The sequence below is a fragment of the Orycteropus afer genome, unplaced genomic scaffold, assembly GCF_000298275.1.
Source record: "Orycteropus afer afer isolate SDZICR_OR568_19922 unplaced genomic scaffold, OryAfe1.0 scaffold00330, whole genome shotgun sequence".
NCBI lineage: Eukaryota > Metazoa > Chordata > Mammalia > Tubulidentata > Orycteropodidae > Orycteropus > Orycteropus afer.
The window spans coordinates 3,295,083-3,320,004 of record NW_006921917.1 but is presented as its reverse complement, the minus strand read 5'-3'; the positions used below and the strand labels follow the sequence as shown (position 1 = coordinate 3,320,004).

At 52.3% G+C, this 24,922-nt stretch overlaps 1 protein-coding gene across 1 annotated transcript in view; it reads right to left on the bottom strand.

The window, feature by feature from the left end:
• Nucleotides 1-505: 505 nt before the first annotated feature.
• The window catches only part of DLG4 (discs large MAGUK scaffold protein 4), a 25,483-nt gene continuing 1,066 nt past the window's right edge, over nt 506-24,922 (bottom strand). Inside the window, exons 3-21 of the mRNA XM_042782470.1 lie at nt 15,233-15,397; nt 11,884-11,937; nt 11,684-11,734; nt 11,375-11,499; nt 11,108-11,277; nt 10,869-11,005; nt 10,576-10,720; nt 6,053-6,348; nt 5,807-5,909; nt 5,577-5,691; nt 3,746-3,922; nt 3,445-3,481; nt 3,326-3,353; nt 3,160-3,207; nt 2,975-3,076; nt 2,456-2,628; nt 1,451-1,560; nt 842-933; nt 506-612 (exon numbers count right to left, since the gene is read on the bottom strand). Coding sequence (XP_042638404.1) covers nt 506-612; nt 842-933; nt 1,451-1,560; nt 2,456-2,628; nt 2,975-3,076; nt 3,160-3,207; nt 3,326-3,353; nt 3,445-3,481; nt 3,746-3,922; nt 5,577-5,691; nt 5,807-5,909; nt 6,053-6,348; nt 10,576-10,720; nt 10,869-11,005; nt 11,108-11,277; nt 11,375-11,499; nt 11,684-11,713 — 1,995 coding nt within the window. The 5' untranslated portion in view covers nt 11,714-11,734; nt 11,884-11,937; nt 15,233-15,397. The remainder of the gene's footprint in view (nt 613-841; nt 934-1,450; nt 1,561-2,455; nt 2,629-2,974; nt 3,077-3,159; nt 3,208-3,325; nt 3,354-3,444; nt 3,482-3,745; nt 3,923-5,576; nt 5,692-5,806; nt 5,910-6,052; nt 6,349-10,575; nt 10,721-10,868; nt 11,006-11,107; nt 11,278-11,374; nt 11,500-11,683; nt 11,735-11,883; nt 11,938-15,232; nt 15,398-24,922) is intronic.

The window sequence follows — 24,922 nt, the reverse complement described above, 5'->3', positions numbered from 1 at the left end:
AACCACCTTTGAGGGAAAAAATGGAAAAAATAAATGAGAATTCAAGGGACATGGGGAGTTATGATGGGCGCAGGGGGTCCCCAGACCCTGCCTCAGGAGAGAATGGAGGCCTGTGGCCTGGGTCCCTGCAATGGGGGCTCCTTGGGGGGGGGCCCCCAACTTCTGGAATGTGTATGGGAAAAGATGGGGGAGGGCAAGTGGCCCCCTGTGGGTCTGTGTGTGCGTTGGGGGCGGGCGGGGGTGGGGGTCCTGAGGAGCACGGGCTCAGGACCAAGAACCCGGCTCCCCCCCAGACCCCAAGTTCCTGGGTTCAGGATCCCAGTTCTGGGGCGTGGGGACACATGCAGAGGAGTTTCCCCCCTCCAGTGGGCTAGATCCAGTTAGAAAGGAAATAAATAAGAAGGGGTGGGAGGGAGGCTGGGGGGCGCAAGGGGCTTGGGCGATTCAGTCCAGACCAGGGGCCCGGGTGGTGGAGGCAGGCGAGTCCAGGCCAAGCCAGGCAGGATCAGAGTCTCTCTCGGGCTGGGACCCAGATGTAGGGGCCTGAGAGGTCCTCAATGACGCGTTTCACCTTGTGGTAAATCTCCTCGAAGCTGTCACCCTCCACGATGGCTGAGGGCAGACAGACGGGTGAGGATGGTACCAGAGGATGTCTGCCCAAGGGGGCGCTTCAGTCCGGAGTAGGAGGCACCCTTTTCTAAGTCTCCTAGCCATGCACCTATGGAGCTGCACCCACCCACAGGAGGCATCTCTTCCTAAACCATCCACCTAATGAAGGCGTCTTTTTCAAACGTGCACAAAGGCACCACAGGAGCTGGCAACAACCTCGCTGAAGCCTCACCTGAAAAGCACTCCGTGAATTCCTGCTCCAGCTTGGTGGCTCTGTCGAAGGCTTTGCGGGCTTGCTCCTCTGTGATCCTCTTGTTAATCTCTCTGTGAAAAGTGAGAGAGACACGGAGCTGAGGGGGGCCTCCTCCTGCCTTTAACCTGCCCACTCCAGGGAGGTTAAACTGCAAACAGTATTTTTCTTATTTGGAGCAAATGGCGAAAAACACAATGCCCAGCATCCTCTGGGGCCACAGATGACCCCCACCCATGACCCACCCAGTCAGTGCAGCTATTCCAGGTCCTCTCCAGAGCCTCCTCCTTCCAGCCTTAACCACCAGAGGCATTCAGACTCTGACTCCCAGCAGCCCGAGGCCCTGGCCGCCCAGCTCTGAGGCCCATGGGCTGCTGGGAGCTGTAGTCCTGCCTAGCACAAAGCAGGAGAGGCGGAAAAGGCCCAGGATTCTCTGTGTCCTCTGGGTTTCAGTTCTCTGTGCAAATCCCCCTCAAGGGTTGCGGGAGCTGCTGCCCGGGGTTCTGAGGGAGAGGTCAAGCAGAGGCCTTCTGAGGCCCAGGGCCAGAGGTGTGAGGGTGTGGAAGGGAGGCCCCCTGGGACCATACTCACAGCACATTCTCCAGGGAGCGGGGGCGGATGAAGATGGCGATAGGGTGCAGGTGGGCCGCCTGCAGCCGCCGCACGGCATTGGCCGAGACATCGAGGATGCAGTGCTTCCCCTGGGGGCAGGTAGGGTGGACGGAGGGGGACCAGCAGGTGGCAGGAAAGGACAGACAGAGGTGCCAGGGCAGGACACAGTGTGTGGCAAGTGATACGGATGTCAAAAGGCACGTGAGCAGAGTCAGGGCAGGAAGAAGGTATGGACAGACAGAGAGAAAAAGGAAAGAGGGAGCCGGAGGCCAAGCCCAGGAGGGAGAGGATTAGAGATGGAGTAAAGGAGGGTGAGGAACAGGTAGGGAAGGACCCCAAAAGATGGTGGCAGAGCAGGGGCACAAGGGGCAATTAGGGAGGCAGAAATGGTACAGGTGGGTAAAAAAAGCCAAGGAAAAAGAGAAAAGAAATAGGATAGAGGAAGGAGGGAGGGGAGGACGGACAGAGGACAGACAGATGGAAGGAACAAGGAGAGGCAGATGGGAGGGACGAGAGGCAGATGGAGAAAGGAGAAAGGAGGGCGGGCGGGCAGGGTGGGGAGCAGCAGGGAAAGGTGTCAGCAGAGGAGTGGGCGAGGGGAACGGAGACCCCAGGACAAGGCAGGTAGAGAGGAGGGAGGCCAAAGGGGCGGTGAGGAGAAAGGGAAGGAGCAAAGCGTGGATGCCAAGCCACCCAAGACAAGGCCACAGGAAGAGAGAAGAAATGGGGCACGGTAGGGGCACAGGGAGGAGAGAAAGGGGACAGATGGTAGTGGGGAGTTTGGGGTCAGGATGCGAGGGAGATGAGGGACACAGGGAGCAGGTGGTCAGACAGAGTTGCCCAAGAGGAGGAGGTGGAGGAGCGGAACGGAGTCGAGACCCAGCAGGGAAAGAGACAGAGAGAAAGAGAGTTAGAGAGAGCTGAGGAAGGCAGTGGGGTGGGGAGAGGGGAGAGGAAGAGGACGGGGTGCCCGCCACATCCTACCTGCTCTGCCACCTCTCGAACAGACTGGACGCTGGTCCCATATAGGTGGCTGTTGTACTGGCCGGCCTCGATGAACTTGTGCGCCTGAATGTCCTTCTCCATTTTCTCCCGGGACGACACAAAGTGGTAATCCCGGCCATCTATCTCATACTCCCGCTTGGGCCGTGTGGTATCTGCCAGGAAGTCACCCACCCCCCAGAGATCTAACCACCATCCCTCCAGCCCAAAGCCTGCCTCATCAATCCCACACTGCCCCACTGGTCCTTCAATGGAGGAAGGGCTGCTGGGGACGTAGAAATGGAGGGGAACAGAGCCACCTTGCCCAGCATTACTGGGGTCTCTGAGTTGCTGGCCTGGGGGTGGCTACAGTGGACAGTAAGGGTGGCTGAGAGGCACCCCTGCGTCTTCCTACAGCCCAGTGCTCACAGGTGTCTCTGCTTACAGCTCCATGGCTGGGGTTCCTTGGCCCTCCCAACCCCCTGCCCACCTCCCACCTCCAACCCCAAACCCAGCACTCACGGGGAACACAGGATCCAAACTTGTCGGGGAACTCAGAGAGAAGGTCGTCATTGGCACGATCCTTGGTGGGCCCGAGGATAATGATGGGGCGAGCATAGTGCACTGAGGAGAGAGAGCCAGGCTCAGCAGGGAACAGAATCAGGGGAGCAGGTGGGACTGGGACCAATGCAGAGGCCAGGGTTTACCTTCCATCTGCGTCACTGTCTCGTAGCTCAGAACTGAGTCTTCTCGACCTGGTGGGAGGCAGGGGGTCTGTGAAGGGCTCTGTCAGGGGACCCTGAGCCCTTGCCCACCTTCCTGAGGATGTCGAGAGCAGCTCAGGGCTCCTCTCTCCCCAAGTCTTCCACCTACCCTGTGATCCAGAGCTGGAGCCCCAATCCTAGAAGAAAAAGCAAGCCATGCAGTTGCTTAGACCTCAGCCCCGCGAGCCCCAACTCTTCCACTCAAGCTCATCCCACTATTCCACCTACCTTGGCCTTTAACCTTGACCACTCCCGTCGCTCGACCCTGTGAGGTACACAGAGGGGAGGGGGAGCAGGGAAATGCCCAATGAGGAACCATACTGGCCCCCCTCTCTACACCAGCTAATAACCCCATCTCCCATCAGCTCCTGGGCCCCTGTACCCCTAAATGAGTTGGAAGGTCCGGCAGACATATCCCCAAGAGCTCAGAGGGCATATCCACTCCCTCCTCGTTGCCTACTAGAAAGGGCCTGGGAAGCCCTGTGCCTGGGGCAGGAAAGTGGAGGGGCCCAAACTTTGGGAGCCTCACCGCCGTTTGCTGGGGATAAAGCCAATGTCATCGGTCTCACTGTCAGAGTGGACTCGCCGTGCCTGCCACCACTCCTCGTCACTGGCATCGATCACATGCAGCACATCCCCAAAACGAAAGCTCAGGGCTTGGCTCAGGAAGCCGCAGTCCTTGGTTTTGTCATAATCAAACAGGGCCCTGGAGGGCAAGAGGCCATCGGTCAGAGCCTGGTGAGGCTGCCAGGACAGGTGGGAAGGATAGGGCACCAGAGGCTGGCCAGGGGGCCTGGCTGCTCTGAGAGGCCAGCCCCGAGATTCTGGGGGAGAACCTGCAGCAAAGCAGGGGCTGAGGACGTCACTGCCACGGCACCACAGATCCTGAGAAACACTGAACTGTGTGTGAGGACAAAAGCTCTACTAGAACTTGTAGTCAGCACAACTGTTAACCATCATTCAGTCCACATGGTGTCAGGGAGCAGACAGGCTACAGATTCTGTCTACTCTCCGAAGGAAGCAGCTGGCAATACGTGTACATGTCACAAGCTCACAAAGACAGCCTTGAACCTGCTCAGATTGGTAAGAAAAAAGCCAGTTATCTGAAAACTGTAGTTACCCTTCTTCGACAACAAATTCTTGTCAATAAATTGTAACTGCTGGGGTCAGGACAAGAGGAGGAACAGCCGCAGTGGTAGCAAAGGTTCAAAGGTTCTAGCAACAGGACTAGAAAGAAGGGAAGTGACTCCAGAATCATCTATAATCACTGGGGGTCAGAAGTGGACGGTGCTGGAGAGCCTCTGGATCAGCAGGGAGGGAGGCCAACCAGGGCTCTGGTTTGAGAAAGCGTCTGGAAAGATGACAGTGCCATTCAGTGGAAGAGAAATCACTGATTCGGCAAGCTAGAGCCCACACATGCAGGAGAAAGACAATGCGCTCGGTGTGAGATGTGTTGAGCGTGAGATGCCTGTGGGACGTCCCAGTGGAGCCGTCCAGCAAGCAGACGGCCAGAACTGCAGGTCCAGGCCTCCAGGAAGAGGCCAGACCTGAGCTGACGGCTGAGGGACATCTGCAGAGCAGGGCGGCAGTGGACGGGCTGTGAGTGGACAGGGTCACAGAGGGGGCGGGAGAAAGGGGGGTGATGGCAGAAACAGAAGACAAGCATCTGCCCCTGGGTAGGGGGTGTAAAAAGTCATCAGCGGGCAGAAGCAGCCCTCAGAAGGAAACAAAACGCTACTGAAGAGAGGAGAGAGGTGCAAGGGAGTAGCTAGCTGCCCATGTCCCCTGGACAGCCTACGGGATGCAGAGGCAGGGCAATAACCACAACAGTTAACCAGCACCAGGGTCCTGGGAGCCCCCTGATCTGCATTAACCTTTTAGCTGCCAAACTGTAAGGCACTCACCAGTCCATGGAGAACTGCCAGAGTGACCAGAGGATGGAAGGCCACTGGGATACTTGGGGCAGAGGTTATTTTCCAGTCAATACAAGGAGCTCTGGTGGCGAGGTGCCTAAGGCACTTGACTGCTCATCAGAAGGCTGGCGGTTCAAACCCACCAGCCACTCCTCAGAAGGAAGAGTGGGCAATCTAATTCTGTAGAGATACCACCTCAGAGAGCCAAGGAGGGGCCGCTATGAGTCGGATCCAACTTGACAACAGTGAATTTGGTTTTCTGGTTTACAATGTTACAAAATGCTAACCTGTGTGGCTGCACCCACGCATGCAGCTAAGCACAGGCCTGTGGGGGAGCTGGAGTGAGGCAGGGCTTCAGGGAGGAGTTGGCTGAGGAAGGGAGCAGGCTGCAGTGAAGAGGAATCATGGGCCCCTCAGGCCCAGCCCAGGAGCCCAAGAATCTCTGACCTGATGTAGAAACCCCTCTTGGGGTTGCTCCGCAAGGAGGCTGTTCCTGAGCCCAGGCTGCTGTTCATGAGCTGTTCCCGGAGGTCATGGATCTTGGCCTCGAAACGGCTGTACTCTGAGGAGGACAAGAAAGCTCCTGAGCGCAGCCCCCTGCTGATCTGCCCCGGCAGAGGAGGCAGCATTCCGAAGGTCATCTCAGCCCACAAGAAGGGTAGCTCCAGGCCTGGTACCTTCTGGCTTATACTGAGCAATGATGGTAACCGTCTGACCCGCATTCTTCAGGGCAATGGCAGCCTGCTCATGGCTAGCATTACGGAGGTCAACACCGTTGACCTAGAAAGAGGAGGAACGGAGCTGAGACACTGGGGATGGGGCCAAGTGTAGGTAGAAGTCTAGCCAGGCTTCAGTCCACCCAAGGCTTTCCCCAAGAGCTCTGGGCTCTCTATTCATGCAAGCAGGGGGCAGGTCTCCCTCACCGAAAGGATCTGGTCCCCCTTCCGCAGCTCCCCGCTGAGGTCAGCAGGGCCCCCAGCCAGGATAAAGGAGATGAAGATGCCTTCGCCGTCCTCGCCACCCACGATGTTGAAGCCCAGGCCCGTGGAGCCCCGGTGGATCACAATCCGCCTCGGTTCTCGGGGGATGTCTTCCTCTCCCAGCAGGTCCTTAGCCACGGGGGAGTAGCGCCGAGGGGAAGTGGGGGTCATGGCTGTGGGGTAGTCGGTGCCCAGGTAACTGCTGTGACTGATCTCATTGTCCAGGTGCTGGGAATAGGCTGAGGGAAGATGTGGGAGGATGAGATGGCAATACTTAGACCAGAAGCCCACCATCCCATCTTCTCCCTAGGTAACCAGACTCAGGATATAGGGAAATCATTCTGCCAAAGATCCTAGAAGAGGGATGGGAATGGGGACATCAGGATCATAGAAATGTCAAGGGTCCGGAACCCACAGGTAGTACCAGAAGCTGGTTCTCCTAGGGAATTACATCTCTCAGGTATGCCAGTGATGGTAAAGTCAAAGGGAGAGATATGAACATTAACCTTTCTAGATTTTCCTTTGGTTGCTTGCTGCATCCCTCAAATCTATTAATCCAGAAATTTTTTTTTCCTCCCCTTGACCATTCATTTGCTGAAAAATCTAGGTCATTTGTCCATCAGGGAAATTCTAACAGGGAATACTGAATACATCTATCTGTGTGGTGCTGTTTAACATGTTCTCTCCTCCCATGTTTCCTACAAACTGGTAGTTCATTCTATAAGCTTCATCAGATTCAAATGAAATGCTTTGGTAAAAATACTTCACAGGTGGTGCTGTATACCATATTTTTTTTGCATATAACAAAACCAAAAAACCAAACTCACTGCTGTCGAGTCGGATCCGACCCGTAGTGACCCCTCCTTGGGTTTCCAAGGCAGTATCACTATGGAAGTAGATTGCCCACCTTCCTTCCGAGGAGTGGCTGGTGGGTTTGAACCACCAGCCTTCTGGTTAGCAGTCAAATGCCTTAGGCACGCCTATGTAAACAACATAAAGAGCTCTGGTGGTGTGGTGCCTAGGGGATTTAACTGCTAACCAGAAGGCTGGTGGTTCAAAATCACCAGACGCTCTGCAGAAGACAGACTGGGCAATCTACTTCTATAAAGATTTACCACCTCGGAAACCAAAAGGATGTCACTGAGTCGGAATCAACTCAACCAAAGTGAGTTTGGTTTTCGGTGGTTTTATGTTAATAATACGCACATGCCTAACACACATAGGAAACTATTGCATCAGGGGGTTTACAAAAATTGCACAAGTGCGTTATTTGTATAAAAATACAGTACTTCCTATGGCATCAAAACAGGATGTAATCCTGTCTGGCTATCTTCTTGTTAAGATTAATCAGTAGGTCAGGTGCTGTCAGCCTGATTCATTCATTACGAAGCCCCCTTCAGCCTTTCACCTGATAGGTTTAGCAGCCACTGATGATCACTGCCTAGTTCTGACACTTCATCAGAAATAAATAAATACACCAAAACAGTTGCCATGGAGTTGATTCCAACTCAGGGCAAACGCATGGTTTCAGAGGAGAGCTGCACTCTGTAGGGTTTTCAGTGACCTTTTGGGAGCAGATCACCAGGCCTTTTTTCCAAGGGATCTCCAGGCAATTTTGAACTGCCAAGCACTTAACAGGTGATATTCTACTTCTTTTATTTTTTTAAGGGGGAAAGCATTTATTAGTGGAAATTCTCCTATAAAGAATTTTCCTATGTCAACCATTTAGTTACTCTAAGGTGCAGTTTAAACAAGGAAGAAATACTAGACTCTGTCCCTTTATCTGCCAATTTTCCCTAGTATCCTCCAAAGCTACCCCATGATTTTTTAGTATTAGTAGGATCTCATGGATTTTAATATGTTTAATGAGTTCTGATCAAATGAACATTCTCCGTATACTCAAACTGTTCTACCCTGGCCAGTCGGACCCCTTCAATTAGGCTCCTATGTCTTTGACATGACCCTAGTCATTTGCACAGCCTCCTTCCTTTCTAGTATGACAAGATGTTACAAGTTCTTATACACTTTTTGCCCCAGATCTGGAATTAGCTCTTTCTCCAAGGAGCCAAGGTTGCTTTTGATAGGTTACGGTATTTAGAAATAATTCCATGTGATTTTAATATGGCTTTACACTACGATTTAGGGGCAGCCACACCTCATTATTCTTTTCCAAAAATTTCTTAGCTCTTCTCCCAAATGTATTTTTCCAGATGAACTTCAGAATAACCTGCCAAGTTTCAGGGTGGTGGTGGGGGAAGCACTAAAATTCTGATTAGGATTGCATAAAATACATGGATTAATTTGGAGAGGGCTGCAATCTTTAACATATTGTTCCTCCACCCAGAAACATGGTGGGATTCCCCATTTTTTTCAGTCTCTTACGTCCTTCAGTAAAGCTTCATCATTTTCTTCATATAAATCTTACATATTTCTTTTAAACTTTTTCTTTCTAAAAACTTTATAGAAATTTGTTTTATAGCAAAAGGGATCATTTTTCCCACTACATTTTCTCATCACTTGGGGGTTACCAATTCTTGTTATTTATCTTACACACGGTCAAATTTTTAACCTCCTGTATTATTTCTGAATTTTTCAGTACCTGGCTTGGATTTTAGCATAGATGAACAATATCATTTACAAATAAAGGTAATTTTGTTTCTCCTTTTTCAAATATATGCGTTTATCCTATTTTCTGGCTGCATTGCCTCAAATCTCTACAGCAGTGGTTCTCAACCAGGAGTATTTGCTGCCCATGGGACATTTGGCAACGTCTAAAGACATTTCTATTATGACTTGATGGAGGATAGGTTACCACTGTCATCTGGTGAATAGTGGCCAGGGATGCACAGGACAAACAAAGAAAATAATTAAACAAAGAATTAACGCCATTGAGTTGATACCAACTCATGGCAACCCCGTGTATGTCACAGCAGCACCGTGCTCCAGTTTTCAATGGCTAATCTTTTGGAAGTAAGTCACCAGGCCTTTCTTTGAAGGCACGTCTGGGTAGACTTAAACCTACAACCTTTCAGTCAGCAGCTACATATTAGCTGTGCACACCACCCAGACTCCAAACAAGAATTACCTAGCCCCCAAATGTCAACAGTTGAGAAACCATGCTTTTAAACAAGGTAGAATGAACAGCAGTGGTACCAGGCATCTTTGCCTAGTTCCTAACCTAATGGACACACTGCTAGGATTTCATCACTATGAGACACAGGTTTGCTGTTGGTTTCTGATAATTACGCTTCATCATGTTAAGGAAAATGTCTCTGTTCCTAGTTTACAAAGATTTTTATCTGAAAATAGATTTTTAATTTCATCAAATGCATTTCCTACACCTATGAGATGATCTTATACTTTTTCTCTCATAGTGTCTTAATATAAGGAGTCATATTTAAGAGATTCTCTAATATTGAACCACCTTTTGTTTTCTGAAACCCTACTTTGTGACAATATTATTTCCTTAATATGCTGCTGTGTTTGGTTTGCTACTGTTACTTTAAATTTCTACATAAACAAAATCAGTCTATAGTTACCCTGTTTTACGTTATCTTTGTCAACATTTGAACTGGCCCTACAAGACGAAATGTGAATTGTCTGATAGAGCTTGGTGAGACCCATAAGACTATGGTCCCTAGTTACTCTTCAGGTCTGGAACTGGACTCACTCCTATGGCTTCCAGACAAACAACAGACAGGCATATGGGTGAACATTTACATCCAGTAGATACACTCCTTAGAGCAATCAATCATGGGAGAACCCAAAGTCAGCATTTACACAGGGAGACAGCTCAGGGGGCAGGAATGCATAGGAAAGAAGGACACAGGGAAGAAGTAACTACAGAGAGGAAATAGGAAGAGAGTTGTTACATGTAGGAGATTGCAGTCAATGTCATGAAACAAAATGTGTATGAACTGCTGTATGGAAAATGATTTTGTTCTTTAAACTTTTACCCAAATCACAATAAAAATTAAATATATTAAAAAAAAAGATGAAATGTGACAATTTTTATCTTTTCCTATGGCCCAAATCGTTATTGTTGTTGTTATTTGCTGTCAAGTCAGACCTGACTCATAGCGACCCCTCCATTGGGTTTCCAAGGCGGTATCACTACGGAAGTAGATTGCCCAACCTTCCTTCCGAGGAGTGGCTGGTGGGTTTGAACTGCCAACCTTCTGGTTAACAGTCAAGTGCCTTAGCCACTAGAATCATCTATTCCTTGAGAGATTGATAGAAATTAGCCATAAAACGATTTGGGCCTTGTGCTTTCTAGGGGAGGGACTGTTGACAATCTTTCCTAGTTCTTCTATGGTGACTGATTTTCCATCTCTTCTCCAGTCACAGGAAATATCAGAGATTGGGGAGTATCTGATGAGGAACTGTCACAGGGGATGTATGGGATTAGATGCCACAGGGTAACTGGGATGCGACATGAGGCGTTCTGGGGTTTGGAGGGCTCTCACAGGTTGTGATGTCTGGGGGAGCATAGCTGTCACTCAGGTAGGCATTGCTGGGCTTGGCCACCTTTAGGTAGACAACATCATACGTGTTCTTCAGGGCTGCCACGGCATCCTCATGCATGACGTCCTCCAGCCCCACGCTATTGACCTGAAGTCAAGGAAAGGAGAGCTCAGAAAGAGCCAGAAAAGGCCCCAAGGCAGACAAACCAGGGGCGAGGTGCTAGGGAAGCCTGAGCCTGCCCAGGGCCAGCAGGTGAGATTCAGGTCTGGCCTGAAAAAGTGAGAGGGGTCCTCACCGCTAGGATCTTGTCCCCAATCTGCAACCTCCCATCCTTGTGTGCAGCACCCCCTTCAATGATCTTTGTTACGTAGATGCTATTATCTCCAGGGATGTGCTGGTTCCCGACGCCCCCTGCAATGCTGAAGCCAAGACCTGGATGGAGAAGAAGGCAGAGGTGGGTGCCCGAGTACCTGGGAAGCAGGTGCTGGGGCAGCGGGCAGCTGAGACAGGGATGGGGACAAAGTTCACTACTACCTTTAGGCCCCTTGATGAGCTTGATCTCCATGATCTTCTCAGCCGGCGGCTTCCGGCGCATGACATAGAGGCGGACGATGGAGCCTGCCTCTTTGAGGGCCTCCACTGCTGCTGAGTGTGTCACCTCTCGCACATCCACTTCATTTACAAACAGGATGCTGTCATTGACCCTAGGGGGACAAGGTGGGCCTGAGCCAAGAGAGTCCTGCCATCCTGGCTCTCCCTTTCAAGGGAACTAGCCTCCTCGCCCTCATCTCCTCTCCTCACCTAAGGCGGCCATCCTGGGCTGCAGCCCCACCAGGAATGATCTTGGTGATGAAAATGGATGGGTCGTCACCGATGTGGGGGTTGTCAGTGCCACCTGCGATGCTGAAGCCCAGACCTGAGTTACCCTGGGCAAAAGGCGGAGAAGAGGGTCAGCACCCTTCACTGGCCACTTCTGGTAAGGTAAGAAGGGGAAGGGGCTGGGAGCTGGGGCCAGAGCAGGAAGGACCAGGATAAGGGGTTGGCCACCACAGGCACAGAGAGAATCCCAGGCAGGAAGCCAAGGGGACCAGGATGAAGGAGTCTGCTCACCCTTTCCAATGTGATCTCCTCGTATTCCATCTCCCCCTCAGTCCCGTTCACCTGCAACTCCAGCACGGGCCAGAAACACAAATACAGTGAGACAGACATTCCTCTCGTCGAACTGCCCCAACCCTTCTGCTGGAACCAGGCCCTCCCTCTTAACTCCCTTTCTCTTCAATGGCCCCAGACCCAAAATGTAAACAACTCACATATCCCGGGGCTTCTAGGGTATCTGTGTTGACAATCACAGGGGGAGAATTGGCCTGTGTGGGAACAAGGAGAGGACATGCTGCCTGAGCCTTGGCTTGACAGGGAGCCTGTAACCAAGGAGCCCACCAGCCTGGCTCCCCTTCAGCCTCTTAGGCAAGCCTCCTCTAGCACCATCAGAGCTCCTCAACCATCTTTCATACACATGCACAGTTGCACATGTGCACAGATCCAACACAGCACTACCCAGGCCCTTGCACGTGGAAGGAGGTGGGTGAAAGCCGGAAGGGAGAGACAGCCAGACGGAGAGGGGAGCAGCAGATGGTAATGGGGGGGGAGGCTCAGGGGAGAGGGAAGGGAGCTTCTCACCGGATGTAACACCACAGGGTGCTATATGCCTTATGTGCTACACATATATACCCCAGGGCCCAAGCCCACAGGGTCCTGCCCTCTTTCTGCCCCTAGCTCTGTCCCTATCCCTCCACCTACACTCAGGTATCTTCATATCCCTCCCCCACATTTACCCCTCACCTTCACACCCATTTGCTCTAGATCCAGGGCCCCAGGAATCTGGGGTTCCCCAGCTGCAGGCCCCTCCTTCCCTCTCACCCACCTGCCATCCAATCCATCCCTTCCTCCAAGGATTCTGTTGCCTAGCAACGGTATCTAAGCCCAGCCAAGGCCAGGGGAGACCCACCTCCGGAGACCCACCTCCTAAAGGCTCTGTCGTCAGGACAACAGGCGGGAGGTGGGGCGTGGCCTAGGGGCGACCAAACTCCCGAATGCAGATGGGCTAGCCCCGCCTCTCCTTCCCTCGGCCCCGCCTCCCGTTAGCCAGGCGGAGTGCAGTTCGGGCTGAAGAGGTTTGTGGGCGCAGCGCATCCTGAATAAGCTGCCTTCCTCCCTTCTCCACGCCCCTCACCCAACGCAGTGCAAAGGACGTCAGGAAAGGAGTGGTGAAACACATCCGGGTCCCAGCCTCCTCACCCACTCCCTCCTCCACGGCATTCAGGAAAGGGTTAAAGTGGGACGTGCCCAGGTCCCTGACGTCAGTTGCCTCGACGCAGCGGGGGCTGTAGACTCTGGGGCGGGGCCAGCTTCAGGCCAGTCCAAGGGGCTTCCCCAATTGGCAGAGTAACAGAAGCCAAGTCTGTATGGCAATAGCGGAGGCCGCCAAGAACCGCCTTCTGGGGTCTCCAACCTATTTTCCTCCTTAAGCAGATATTTATCTGGAGCCTACCAAGTGCGAGGCACTCATCACAGATTCCCCAGGCTCCTCGTCACTCTTACCCTCCAAAAGGGTCCCTTGACTGTCCCACAACCCATCCACCGTTTTCAGGCTTTGTATTATGTTTCATACCGCAAAATTCATTAACACTATCCTCTGACCCTTCAAATCTCAACAAATGCTGCTGTCCAGCCAATATCCACTAGCTGCCAAAATCTCACCTATATGTCCATCCTCCACCCCATACCTGGCCCTCAATTCCCATCCCCACACTTCTAGAACCTCCTTCCCCACCCCCAGCCTTCATCCACGACTACCTCCATCTGCTTCCCATCCCTATCCCTACTTCCACCCTATGTCTCTCCATCCCTGCCTTAATCCCAGTTCCCACCCTTCAGTTTCCACATTCCAACCCCAGCCTCCATCATCTGCCTCCATCCCCTTCCCTGCCCTCCCACCCTCCAGCCCTAGTCCTTATCAATCTCCTGCCCTCCTCCTCCATCCCAATTTCTGATCCCCAGAGAGATCAGCATCATTCTTCCTCACCACTTCTCCAAACCTCAAGATTCTATCCCCAAGTCACAATCCTTCACTTCTCAACTCACACCCCTTCTCCTCTGTACTCAGGCCCTATCCTGAGGTCTCCCTCCCACACTTCAGGCCTCCACAGTCTCTCCCTCCACTCCCCTCAGCTTCTTGAACTCTGATTACAACTCTCCTTTAGCACTGGACTAACCACCAACCCCTCAAACCTCCCTTCTCCCACCTTCCTCCTCCCAGGGGATGTAATGGCCTTACCTAGCAAAAACGCACCTCCAGCCTTCCTTCCCTCACTCCCTGCAGCACTCCCATCCCAAACACCCCCCCCCACCAATTCTCCCATGAAATACTCTAACCCATATCCAGAGCCTTGGCTTTCCCGATTCCAGTCTTACCCCTGTGTGTCTCCTGACACAGGTCCTCATACCCCTGTGCTGTCTCCCCATTTCTCTAAATGCCCAATAATGTGCTCTCTACCCCCATCTAGTCCTCTCCTGCCACCTCCTTCTCATGCCAGGACCTATGGCTGCCCTTTCCCTGCCTCCTTCATCCATCAGCTCGGACATCTCCTCCTCATCTTGGTGAAATGTCAGCAAGTTCCCCCTTCCCAGGGCAGTCCCCAGTATCGAGATGCCCCACCTACCCCACATGCTCTCCTCAATCTCACAACCTTCCCAGTGCTCCCCAGCCCTCTCCATCCTGGGCCCCCCTAAGAGCGGAGACAGTAGGGGGAAGACAACAGGAAAGAACTGGAGAATGGAGGGTCTCAGAAACAAGGCCTCCGGGGCTGGAGGAGGGAAACTGTAAGCCAGCGCAGAGAAGGGAGAGATGTGGAAACAGGTGGTGGAATGATAATGGAGGACCAGAGGGGACACAGAAGAAAGGAGGAGTGGGAGTGAAAGCTCGAGAGAAAGGGTGTAGGGTAGAGGGTAAAAGAGAGCAAAGGAGAAGAGAGGGGGTAACTGGGAGAGGACAAGCGGCTGCAGAGGCCTGAGCTGGGATCAGGAGACGGAGAAGCAGAGTGCGTGGGAGGAAGAGAAACACACCATCAAGAACCAGCCAGCCAGTGGGGAGGGAACGGCGGCTGAGGGGAGGAGGGAGCAGAGGCTGGGGCAGCGGACAGAGGCAGAAAGGCCCCAGGACGCGAAGTCTCAGCCCAGACAGATGGAAAGGGCTAGAGATTCAGGGACAGGGAGAGCCAGGCCCAGAGGGGTGGGGGGAGGAGGCAGGGAACGGACAAGAGCAAATGAGGGCAGCAGAAGCTCTGGACATAGCAAACTGGAAAGGGAGGTGGGGTGTGAAGGAATGAAGCGCTCAGGGGCGTGCAGGGCATGTTGGGGGTGCACACATCTACACACACACACACACACACACCTCACCAGCCTTACGCCCAGCACCCCTTCCCACCTGCCTGGCCTCTGTTTCTCATCTGCGGGACCAAGGTGTTTCCAGCCCCCCAAATGCCCCCTCCCCCAACCCCAGCCTCCCTTCCCATGGCTCTCGCCCTACCGGCCCTTGGGGGTTGTTGCAGCTCCGAGGCTCCAGAGGGCCGCACTGGGGAGGGGGCCGCCAGGGTCTCCTACCTTGAGGGGGGAGAGGTGGGCGTGGCCCACGACCCCGTGGACGGCCTCGAGATGGGACAAGTTCCTCTCCAACACGTGCACCAGCTCGGGGGCGTTTACCTGGTTGGGGAGGTGGGCCGGGCTGTGCTCCAGAGGGGGCGTGTCTTCATCTTGGTAGCGGTATTTCTGGGGATGGGGACGGAGGTGTCACTGGGGCCGGCCCAGTGAGTGCCTCAGGCTCTAGGCTGCCTGCCCCGGCCGCCTCCTCTTCCCCCAGCCAGTGCAGTGCGGAAGGCCCTGGGGCCTGACCAGCTCCTCCCCCTCCCTCTCCTCCAGCCCATTGGCTCCCCTCTCTCCACCCTCCCAACAGCCCCTGCTCTGCCTCGCCTCAGCACCTCTCATCTCTACCCAGATCCCAGCCCCATCACCCAACTCCTCATATCCTAGGACCCTGGCCCTCCACCTCCTTACACTCTTTAGGTAGGGAGGTTTCTTGACTCCTTCCCCAGCCCTTCATCTTCAAGTCCCTCCACCCTCTCAGATCTCCAGCCCCAGTCACTTGTGCCCCCATTCTCTGGGTCCCATCCCCAACTTCTTTCCTACCCTCATTTTAATCCCATTCCACTGGCCGACTTCCATTTCCCAACCTCCCTCCCCCCATATTCCAGTAGTTAATCCTGCTCTGCATTCCACCTTACCCCCAGTCTCCCTGCCTCAACCTCCCCATTGCAGCATCTGCCCCATGAGCCACCGTCTCTCCAGCACCTTGCATATCCAAGGCACAGAAAGCTCAACTAGAAAGAACTTGGCCTCAGTCCCCCAAGAAGGACAAGTCTAAACCTGTCCAGCTCTTCTTCCACTGGCCTCCACCCCACTACAGCCCAGCAAACTAATCCGGATATTCTGGAAGGGGATGGAGGAAGAAGGGGGAGGAACAGAAGCAGGCTCAGGCGGGGGCAGGAATGGGTGCCAGGTTCCCTGACTGGGGCAGTGGGTAGAATGCTGAGCCTCAGAGTGAATCCCTGGGTCTCTCTCAACTTTAAGGGATGAAAAGACCCAACCATGACCCCAGCACACTGCCAAACTAACCACCTGCCATCTCAAGGGTCTCTGTGCTACTTTAATAGAGACACCAGTAAATGAGATTAACTGGGGGCCACGTAGAGAGGAAAAGAGCAGATGGGAATAGCAGTGAAGGGGGGCATCTTTGCCTGGGTCCTTCCATATCTGCCTCTACGCCCCCCCCGCCCCGCTCCTCTCCTCAGGAGGTGGCTGCCCAAACTCCACGCTCAGCAAAGGGGGAGAAGGGTATCACGTACAGGGATCCCTCAGGGACTGGAGAAGAGAGCACACACACCCTAGTACATATGCATAGAGAGAGAAGGCAGAGTTTCTGTCCCAAAGGTTTCTGAGAAGCTGAGTACTCAGCACTTGGAGGTCAACAGTCGCAAGATCCAACTGGAGGAAGAACTTATCAAAGTTAATGCCAAGAAGATGGTTCTGAAAACTCTGGGGATGATGAAGCAAGGATGAGGAGGTACCCAACTCGGCTGGAGACTGGAGGCTAAAGGTGCAGGAAGAGAATGGGAGGAGGGAAATGGTCCTGTCCGCATGAAGATCCTCAAACCCGGGACAGAGAGACAACTGAGACCCAAGAAGCACCTTGGCTGAGGAGCCTTAAAGAAGGAAAACAAGGACTCACCTAAACAGTCTATTCTTTGTGCCACAGACTTGGAGGAGGATTGCCAAACTCAAGTTTCATTACTATGGACACAAAAAAGTAGAGACACAAGAAGAGAAAACAAGGGGAGTGTTGGCAAATGTCATAGTTGTTAGCTGTCGTCAAGTTGGCTCCTGACACGTGGTGACCCTTGACTTAGGGCGACCCCATGCACAAGGTGGGACTGTTGTGATCAATGTTGTTTTTGTTAAGTGTTGTGGAGCTGGTTCCAACTCACAGCAATTCTTACACAACAGAACAAAACATCGTCTAGTCCTGGGCAATCATTGCTATGTTGGAGTCCACTGTTGCAACCACGGGGTCCATCTCATTGAGTCTTCCTCTTTTTCTCTGACCCTTCACCAGGCATGATGTCCTTCTTCCCTGACTTCATTATCAGGTTCTGCCTGATAATATGTCCTAAGTACATGAGACGAAGTCTCGCCACTCTCCATTCTAAGTACAGCATTCTGGCTGTACTTCTTTCAAGACAGATTTGTTATTCTTCTAGCTATCTGTGGTATACTCAGAATTCTTAACCAACTCCGTAATTCAAAGGCATCAATTCTTTTTCTTTTTCAGTCTTCCTTATTCACTGTCCAGCTTTCACATGCATATGAGGTCACTGAAAATACCGGGGCTTGGGCCAGGCACAACTTAGTCTTCAAAGTGACACCTTTGTTTTTTAACACTTTAAAAAGGTCTTTTGCAGTAGAATTGTCCAATGCAATATATCCTTTGATTTGACTGCTGCTTCCTTGGGCATTGATTGTGGATCCAAGTAAAATGAAATCCCTGACAACTTTAATATATTCTGTTTACCATAATGTTGATTATCGGTCCAGTTGTGAGGATTTTTGTTGTATGTTGACGTATAATCCATACTGAAGGCTGTAGTCTTTGATCTTCATCAGTAAGTGCTTCAAGTCTTCACTGTCACCAAGCAAGGTTGTATCATCTGCATACTGCGGTTGTTAGTGAGACTTCCTCGAATCCTGGTGCGGCATTCTTCTTCATAGAGTCTAGCTTCTAGTATTATTTGCTCAGCATACAGACTGAATAAGTATGGAAAGGGTACTATCCTGATGTATACCTTTCCTGAATTTAAACCATGCAGTATTTCCTTGTTCTGTTCAAGTGACTATCTCTTGACCTATGTACAGTTCCTCATGAGCACAATTAAATATTATGGAATTCCCACTCTTCACAATGTTATCTGTACTTTGTTATGATCCACAGAGTCAAATGCCTTTGTATAGTCAATAAAAACATAGGTAAACACCAATAGCTCACCTCAAAGTCTACGGTGTCTTAGGTAAGGTCGTTCCTTCCACATGTTTGAGATGTGGTCTTCAGCCTGGACAGAGCACAGCTTATGGACAGTGCCCCAAAACTGGGGTTTCTCTCACCTCACGCATTAAAAACTCCCTGCTGTCTAGCTGATTCCAACTCATGGCAGCTCCATGTGTTACAGTGGAGAACTGCTCCGCAGGATTTTCTTGGCTGTCATCTTTACAGAAGCCCTTTCTTCTGCAGAGCCACTGAGTGGCTTCCAACTTGCAACGTTTAGGTTAGCAGCTGATAACAAATATTTGCACCACCCAAGGACTTTTCGCACCTCACCAAAGCAACCTGTGTGTTGCCTGAAGCATGACTAACAAATTTTGAAGCCTGGGAGAATGTTTGAGTACAACCCTCCTCCATTTTCACCCAATTTCACAGAGAAAATTCCTAAATCTGAAGACATATCAGGATGCATCTAAAAAAAAAAAATGGAAGCCTGAAGAGAGACACTTCATCATTCATTCTACAGAGGAAATGAAGCTAAACTTTTGTCAAGGGAGACCCCAAACACCTCTCCCACCTACTCTCACGGAGGAGGGTGGTCTAGAACTGAGGAAAAAAAGCTTCTACAGATTGGGAGACAATGTGAGGGAAATGAAGAAAAGAAAAGTGTACCAATCAATGATCCCAGACTGTGTCTGGAAGAGGAGGTTAGGGCCTACATTCAGTCCAAGGAAATTTCTGATGTGCATGTAGTAAGAAAAAAAGGAAAATGTCTGGGGGTGGAGTGGGGCAGAGTACTTCTGAAACTGCAAACTTGAGATTGAGGGTAGTTTGGTTCTAGTCCTGGGTAACAGGGCAACTAAAGTAGGGCAGGCGCGAAAGGAGGACCCCCCCCTTTTCACCCCAGCAGAACTCACCGCCCTGACCCACCAAGGCTCGGATGCAGTTGGGACCAAGTCTGCAACCCCAATGTATTAGGACAGAAGACAAGTAAAAGACCTGGGGGATACAGACAGAGTCGCTCTTGTTCCTTCCCCCTTGACCCCATCTTCACAGGAGCCCCAGCTGCACAGAATGACCTGGATACCGAGGCTTGCACCCCCAAAAAAGAGGGGTGTGACTGAAAGAGGGTGATGGTAAGAGGGCGACCCACTGCGCCTGTCCTCCAGAAGTTGCAACCCAGAGACCCCGCGCCAAGCAGAGGGAAGAGCGACAGCACTTGAAGCTTGCACCCCGAGATTTGGGTGGTCCGGGAAGAAGGAAGCGGGGCCGGAGCCCATACCGCGGCACGTACCACGCAGAGACACATGGAGGCGAATCTGTTCCGAGCCGACATGGAGAAGGGGAGGGGGATGGAGGGGAGGGGATGGATGGGATACCAAGGGTGCCGGGGTAGGGGAGGGGGAGGGGCAGAGGGGCGGGGGCTGCGGCGGCCGCGGCGACTGGAGGCTGCGGCCGGAGGGGGGGGGTTGGGGGGAAGCGGCGCCTGCGCAATGCGGGAGAGCGTCACGCTAGGAGAGGGTTGAAGGGAGACCCTCTTAAGCCACCAACTTCCCTGGTTTCCACTGTTTCTCGGTGGACTTCACATTCCACGATATACTGCTATTCCAACCCCTCTACAAATAGAGACACTCCTAAAAATTACCAATTCATCTCTCTGGTTCTCAGGCACCCTTTTATTCCACCATATCTCCCACCCTCAAAATCACTAAGCCCCTAACAGGTACAAAACTTCACTGGACCTCTCATCACTACTGGACTCCTAGGGGATAGAGAGGAAGCAAGATTTCTCTCTCACTTCACAAAGACCCTCAAGGCATCTAAACTACCTCTCCCACCAGCACTCCCCCAACCCCCCCAAAAAAGATTGTTAATATGGACAGCATCCCCTCAGGTTACAGAACATATGTTCTCCCATTCGAACCAGCACAGACCTCCCGTGCAGTCCAGGCCCATCTAATGGCCAGAACATGCTTCTGCAAGAGTTTAAGGGGACATAGACTGTTCTTGTACTCTCAAATTACTATATCCCTTACATTTTCTTTCCAAATCTTACTTACCCACTAATCTGCTAAAAGAGACCTTGAAATCAGTGCCGCTATTACCCAATTCTAATGTGAAAATCCAAATGGGGGGTCCTCAAAATTATATTTGGGGTCCCCTGTCAAAAACTCTAAGACTCTAAGAGAGCTCTGGTGGCGTAGTGCCTAAGGCATTTGACTGCTAACCCGAAGGCTGGCAATTCAAACCCACCAGCCACTCCAAGGAAAGAAGACAGGGCAATCTACATCCATAAAGATTTACCTCCTCAGAAAACCAATGGGAGTCCGAATCAACTGGATGGCAGCTAGTTTAGGTTTGTTGTTGTTGTTGGTTTTTTTTTTTCAAAAAACTCTATATTTAATGAGATATTCATGACTTGCTAATATACCAGTCTCCGATACTACCCAACTCGTTTCAAGAAATACTTACACTAACTTAAAGCTGACCCTCCAAATTTAATTGCAATCTCTTCAATTTACATATTCTCAAACTCTTTAATTAAGTTACTTCTCTATTCTTTTTCTAATTAAGAATTATTTCCCTATTCTTTTTCTTTATTCTCCGAGTTCATAGATTACTCCTTTTTCAGCCTACCCTCCCTACTTCTCAACACCCCTCCATGATTCTGAATTGCTGACTGGCCATGGTCCCAAATAAATCTCCCACACATTTAAGTCTCAAAAATATTCACCAAAGTAAGATCAGGCCTGCAGTTTGCAGGGACCTACAAATCTTCCACACACAACACCCTCAAAACTGATTGTCTTAGATCTCTTCGGAGGCGTTCATTTTCTCCAAAAACAACTGAAAGTCTCTTTTCCAAATATTCCGCCCATTAAACGCCACATACCAGCCCTTAAAACTCGATACTTGGTGTTCTCAAATTTACAGGCTAGCTTCCCTAAAATGTCCACACACGGAAGTCGCAAAAAGGACTACTTCCCTAGAATCTTGCCCATATTCCCTCTCTTCCCCTTAGTCTGCAACTGATAAATACGCCCCCAAGATGACTTCCAATGCCCTAGTTTCCTATCTGGATAGAATGCTTGAATCCTGGGAGGAAGTCACTGCGAAAGGGGCTGGACTCGAAATTCTTTCTAGAATAGAAAATGCACAAGCCTCAGTTCTCCACTAGTGGGCGCTAGGGCTCGTTAAGACACTCCCATCCCCCATTTCCTTTTTCCCTCCATTTTCCGTTTCCCCGTTGCCTGGCAACGCAGCAATCAAGGACTTTGCTGTCGCCTAGCAACCGTCTCCCTGGAACACAGAGCTGAGGTAGGAGGGGTACTCTGATGAAATGTGAACAGGCCTCCATCTTAGGAAAATTGAGACGTCAGATCTTCCAGCCCCCGGATTCTCCTTTCCAAAGACCCCTGCGCCCCACAGTTGCTTAGACAACAAGCCCTTCAAACCCTGTCTCCTTTCGGCACATGGGGACCACGCCACGCCCCTCCCGGATCAGCCTCTCCCTCATTTGGTCAGGTAACCCAGCCCCACGCCCCGCCCCTTCCCAAGGGTTGTTGCCCCCTCCTCCTTCGAGAGTAAGCCAGACTCCGCCCACCTGCCTCCAGGAGGCCACGCCCCCGTCCACTTCCCTCCCAGTCGCTCCCCCCGCCTCGCCTACACTGTCCCTCTGGCACGCCCCTGTTGGCCAATGAATGAGGCCGTTGGCCACATTGCCCCGCCCCCAGCATCTTAGCTTTGCCCAATAAGGACCACCTAGAGGGTTTAACCGCTTCATTTCCAAGGTTCTAGCCAAATACCTTGGGTTTCTTTCCCACTTTCCTCCTTCCCCCACTTTTTCTGCTCCGCCCTCCGCCACCCTCGCCCGGCCCTCAAATCAGCCACCCAACTTCAGTCGTCGCCGGTTACCATGGCAACGACGGCAGCAGCGCTGGGAGAAGGGGGGAGGGACGGGGGCGGAGTGGGAGAAAGAGATGCTCAGAGACCGAGAGATACTGGCAGAGATATAGGCACGAAGTTAGAATAAGTGATAGCTATAAAAAGGCAGAGTTTGCACAGGGCCTGGCACGTAGTAGACATTCAGTGTTTCTTAGATTTCTGCGGCAGGAGCCTAAATATAGGCAATGAAAGATGGAGTGCTCTCAGACGGAGCTGGGGAGTTCAACGACCTCAAAGCCCAAGCGCTCTCTAACCAACCCAGCATTCTGTGGGGGCAGGAGCCGTGTGCCCCCTGCTGGCTCCTCCTGGACTACCCGCCACTGCCCTGAATAGAGTTGGACCACAACTCCCAACAACCCCACTGGCATCAACCCCCTAACAGTGAGGGAGCTTGTGCCTCGGCGCTTTCTGGGAGTTGGAGTCCCCACCATCCCAAGGCTGACAAGTTTTCTGGCCAAGGAATGCTGCAAGCCTGAGTCTCTACACTTCTGTAAGACCCCAAATGCATGACACTCTGCGCAAGACTACTCTCCTCCAGGATGTCCAACACTGTACACTATTCCAGAAGTAGGAGTCTAGGGTGGTGAGGGGTGGTGAATAGACCCTTCTGATAATAGCTACCACTGCAGACAAGCCCCTGACCCTGATGGCATGTGTATGTTCACGTGTTGGAAGCATAGCCCACACATTCCAAATGGGTTTTCTCTGAACACCAGTACACAGAAGACCACAGCAAGAGACCTTAAGACCAAGGGGCAGGCTAAGGGCAGGAGACAGGAAGAGCAAAGGATCAGACAGGTATTAATGCAGACTGGGCCAAGGAAACTGAGGTATAAAAATCTACTGAAACTGCCCGGAGTGGGGGGTTGCTAGGAATAGGAAGCAGCCTGGGAGAAAGCCCAAAGGAATGGGGGAAAAGCAAGTGGCCCTGGGGAGGGGGCAAGTGCTCTGGACTGACAGGTCCTCAGCTCTCCGACTCTTCCATCCACGCTCACACGTGCACAACGCATGTGTACACACATGTGTGAGTTTGTGGCAAAGAACATGTGTGTCCTCAGCTTCCTCCCCTGTGAGGCTGCAGTTCCCACTAAATATAACCCCCTCCCCAGCCTGTGACTCACTTGGACCCCGCCTCCCCCGGCCCCCACTTCCTGTCCCCCCCCCCAACCCCCAGCTGCCTGCCACCCGCCCAAGCCTCTCTCCACCAAGCCTCCAGGCTTCCAGTCTCAGTATCTCCCAGCAAAGACCTACCTAGGTATTCTGCACCTCACCAGGAGCCTGCCTGCCCTCCCCATCCCACGATCTCCTGCCCTGTCCAGGGACACCCTGATACAGATCCTGATGCCGCCAGCCTTCACTGCCTCCTACTCCTTTTCACCCCAGTAACCTCGGTCAGAAGTCCTTAGAGACCCTTAATGTCAGGTTCCTCCCCCACGTTGATCCCAAGCATCAGGGGGTAGCAGGAACATCCCCCTCCACCTGCTCTTCCTCTTTCTCAACCAGGGGTACATGTACTGTGGGAGGAGATGGGGATACTGGGCACCTGCCTGGGCCACCCAAAATTTCATACCACCCACCTGGTCCCCTTCCTTAAATCCCATCTCTCCCCAAACATTTCATCTTCCTCCTCAGGAACTGGCAACCACGGCTGCTGCAACCTCCACCTCCCACGGGGGTACCCCAAACCCTGACCTCCTCTGGCCCATTCCTTCAGGTGATCTCAGTCAGGCCCCAGCACCCTGAGAACTCCCCGCCTCATTCCATATGATCAAGTCCCCAGATTGAGTGCCTTCGAATTGACAGTGTACCCCCAAGTGTATCTTGTTCTGTGGCCTGAAGGCCCTCCCCTTCCTTACCAGGTGACACCCCCAGACCGGTCAGGCACTCACAACCAATAATCTTATAGCCCCCATGTACAGGAGCCCCCCAAAATTGGACAAGGCATCTGGAAGGCAGCTTGTCCCCAGGAGGGAAGAGGACTCCAACACCTAGCCCCCCTTTCAACATACACTCCCAAATGAGCCAGGCTTCTTCTTAAATAAGTGTCCCTTAAGAATCACTGGTGAATTCCCAAATCCACCAGACCCCAAAAAACTACAGAACACCCCAATTTTCTATTTCTCTACAGGTATAAAGAGATCACTACAGAGGGCACCTGTGGCCAAACCCAGCTTTTTCTGAGATGTGAACCCCAAAACTATGATCCTCAAACACATCTTACTTCTGACGCTCTCACTCCAGGGTCCGTACCCCTAGATTAGGCCTAACCCCTCCCCACAAACTCGTTACCTTCCCCCAGTTCGCAGTCCCCCCATCACGCTTACCTTGGTTGTCACTATACAGAGACAGTCCATGGTGGGGGGCCTGGCCTCGGCGGCGGGTAAGGGGCTCTGACTTCATCGGAGTTTCGTTCCTCCCCTCCGCAGGTTCTCACCCCTCCCCCCTCCGCACCCCACTTTTGCAGGGGGGGCCAGGATGGGGGGAGGGGTGAGAGGGGAAGGAGGAGGTTGGAAAAGGGAAGGATAGGGGAGCGTGGGAGGGAGGGGAAGGGGGCCCTAAAAGGGGGTCCCCAGTGGAGGGGAGGGGGCTTAGGGAGCACACCCCGATTCTCAGGAGGGGCGGGGGCAGCGGGGGCTGGCAGCCCCGGGGTTCGGGGGCTGGGGCATGAGCTGAGATGGGGGAGGGGAACTGGATTTCGGGGAGCCCCGGGGTGGGGGGAGTCTTGCCTAACGGCCAGAGGCTAGAGGCCGTGGCGGGGG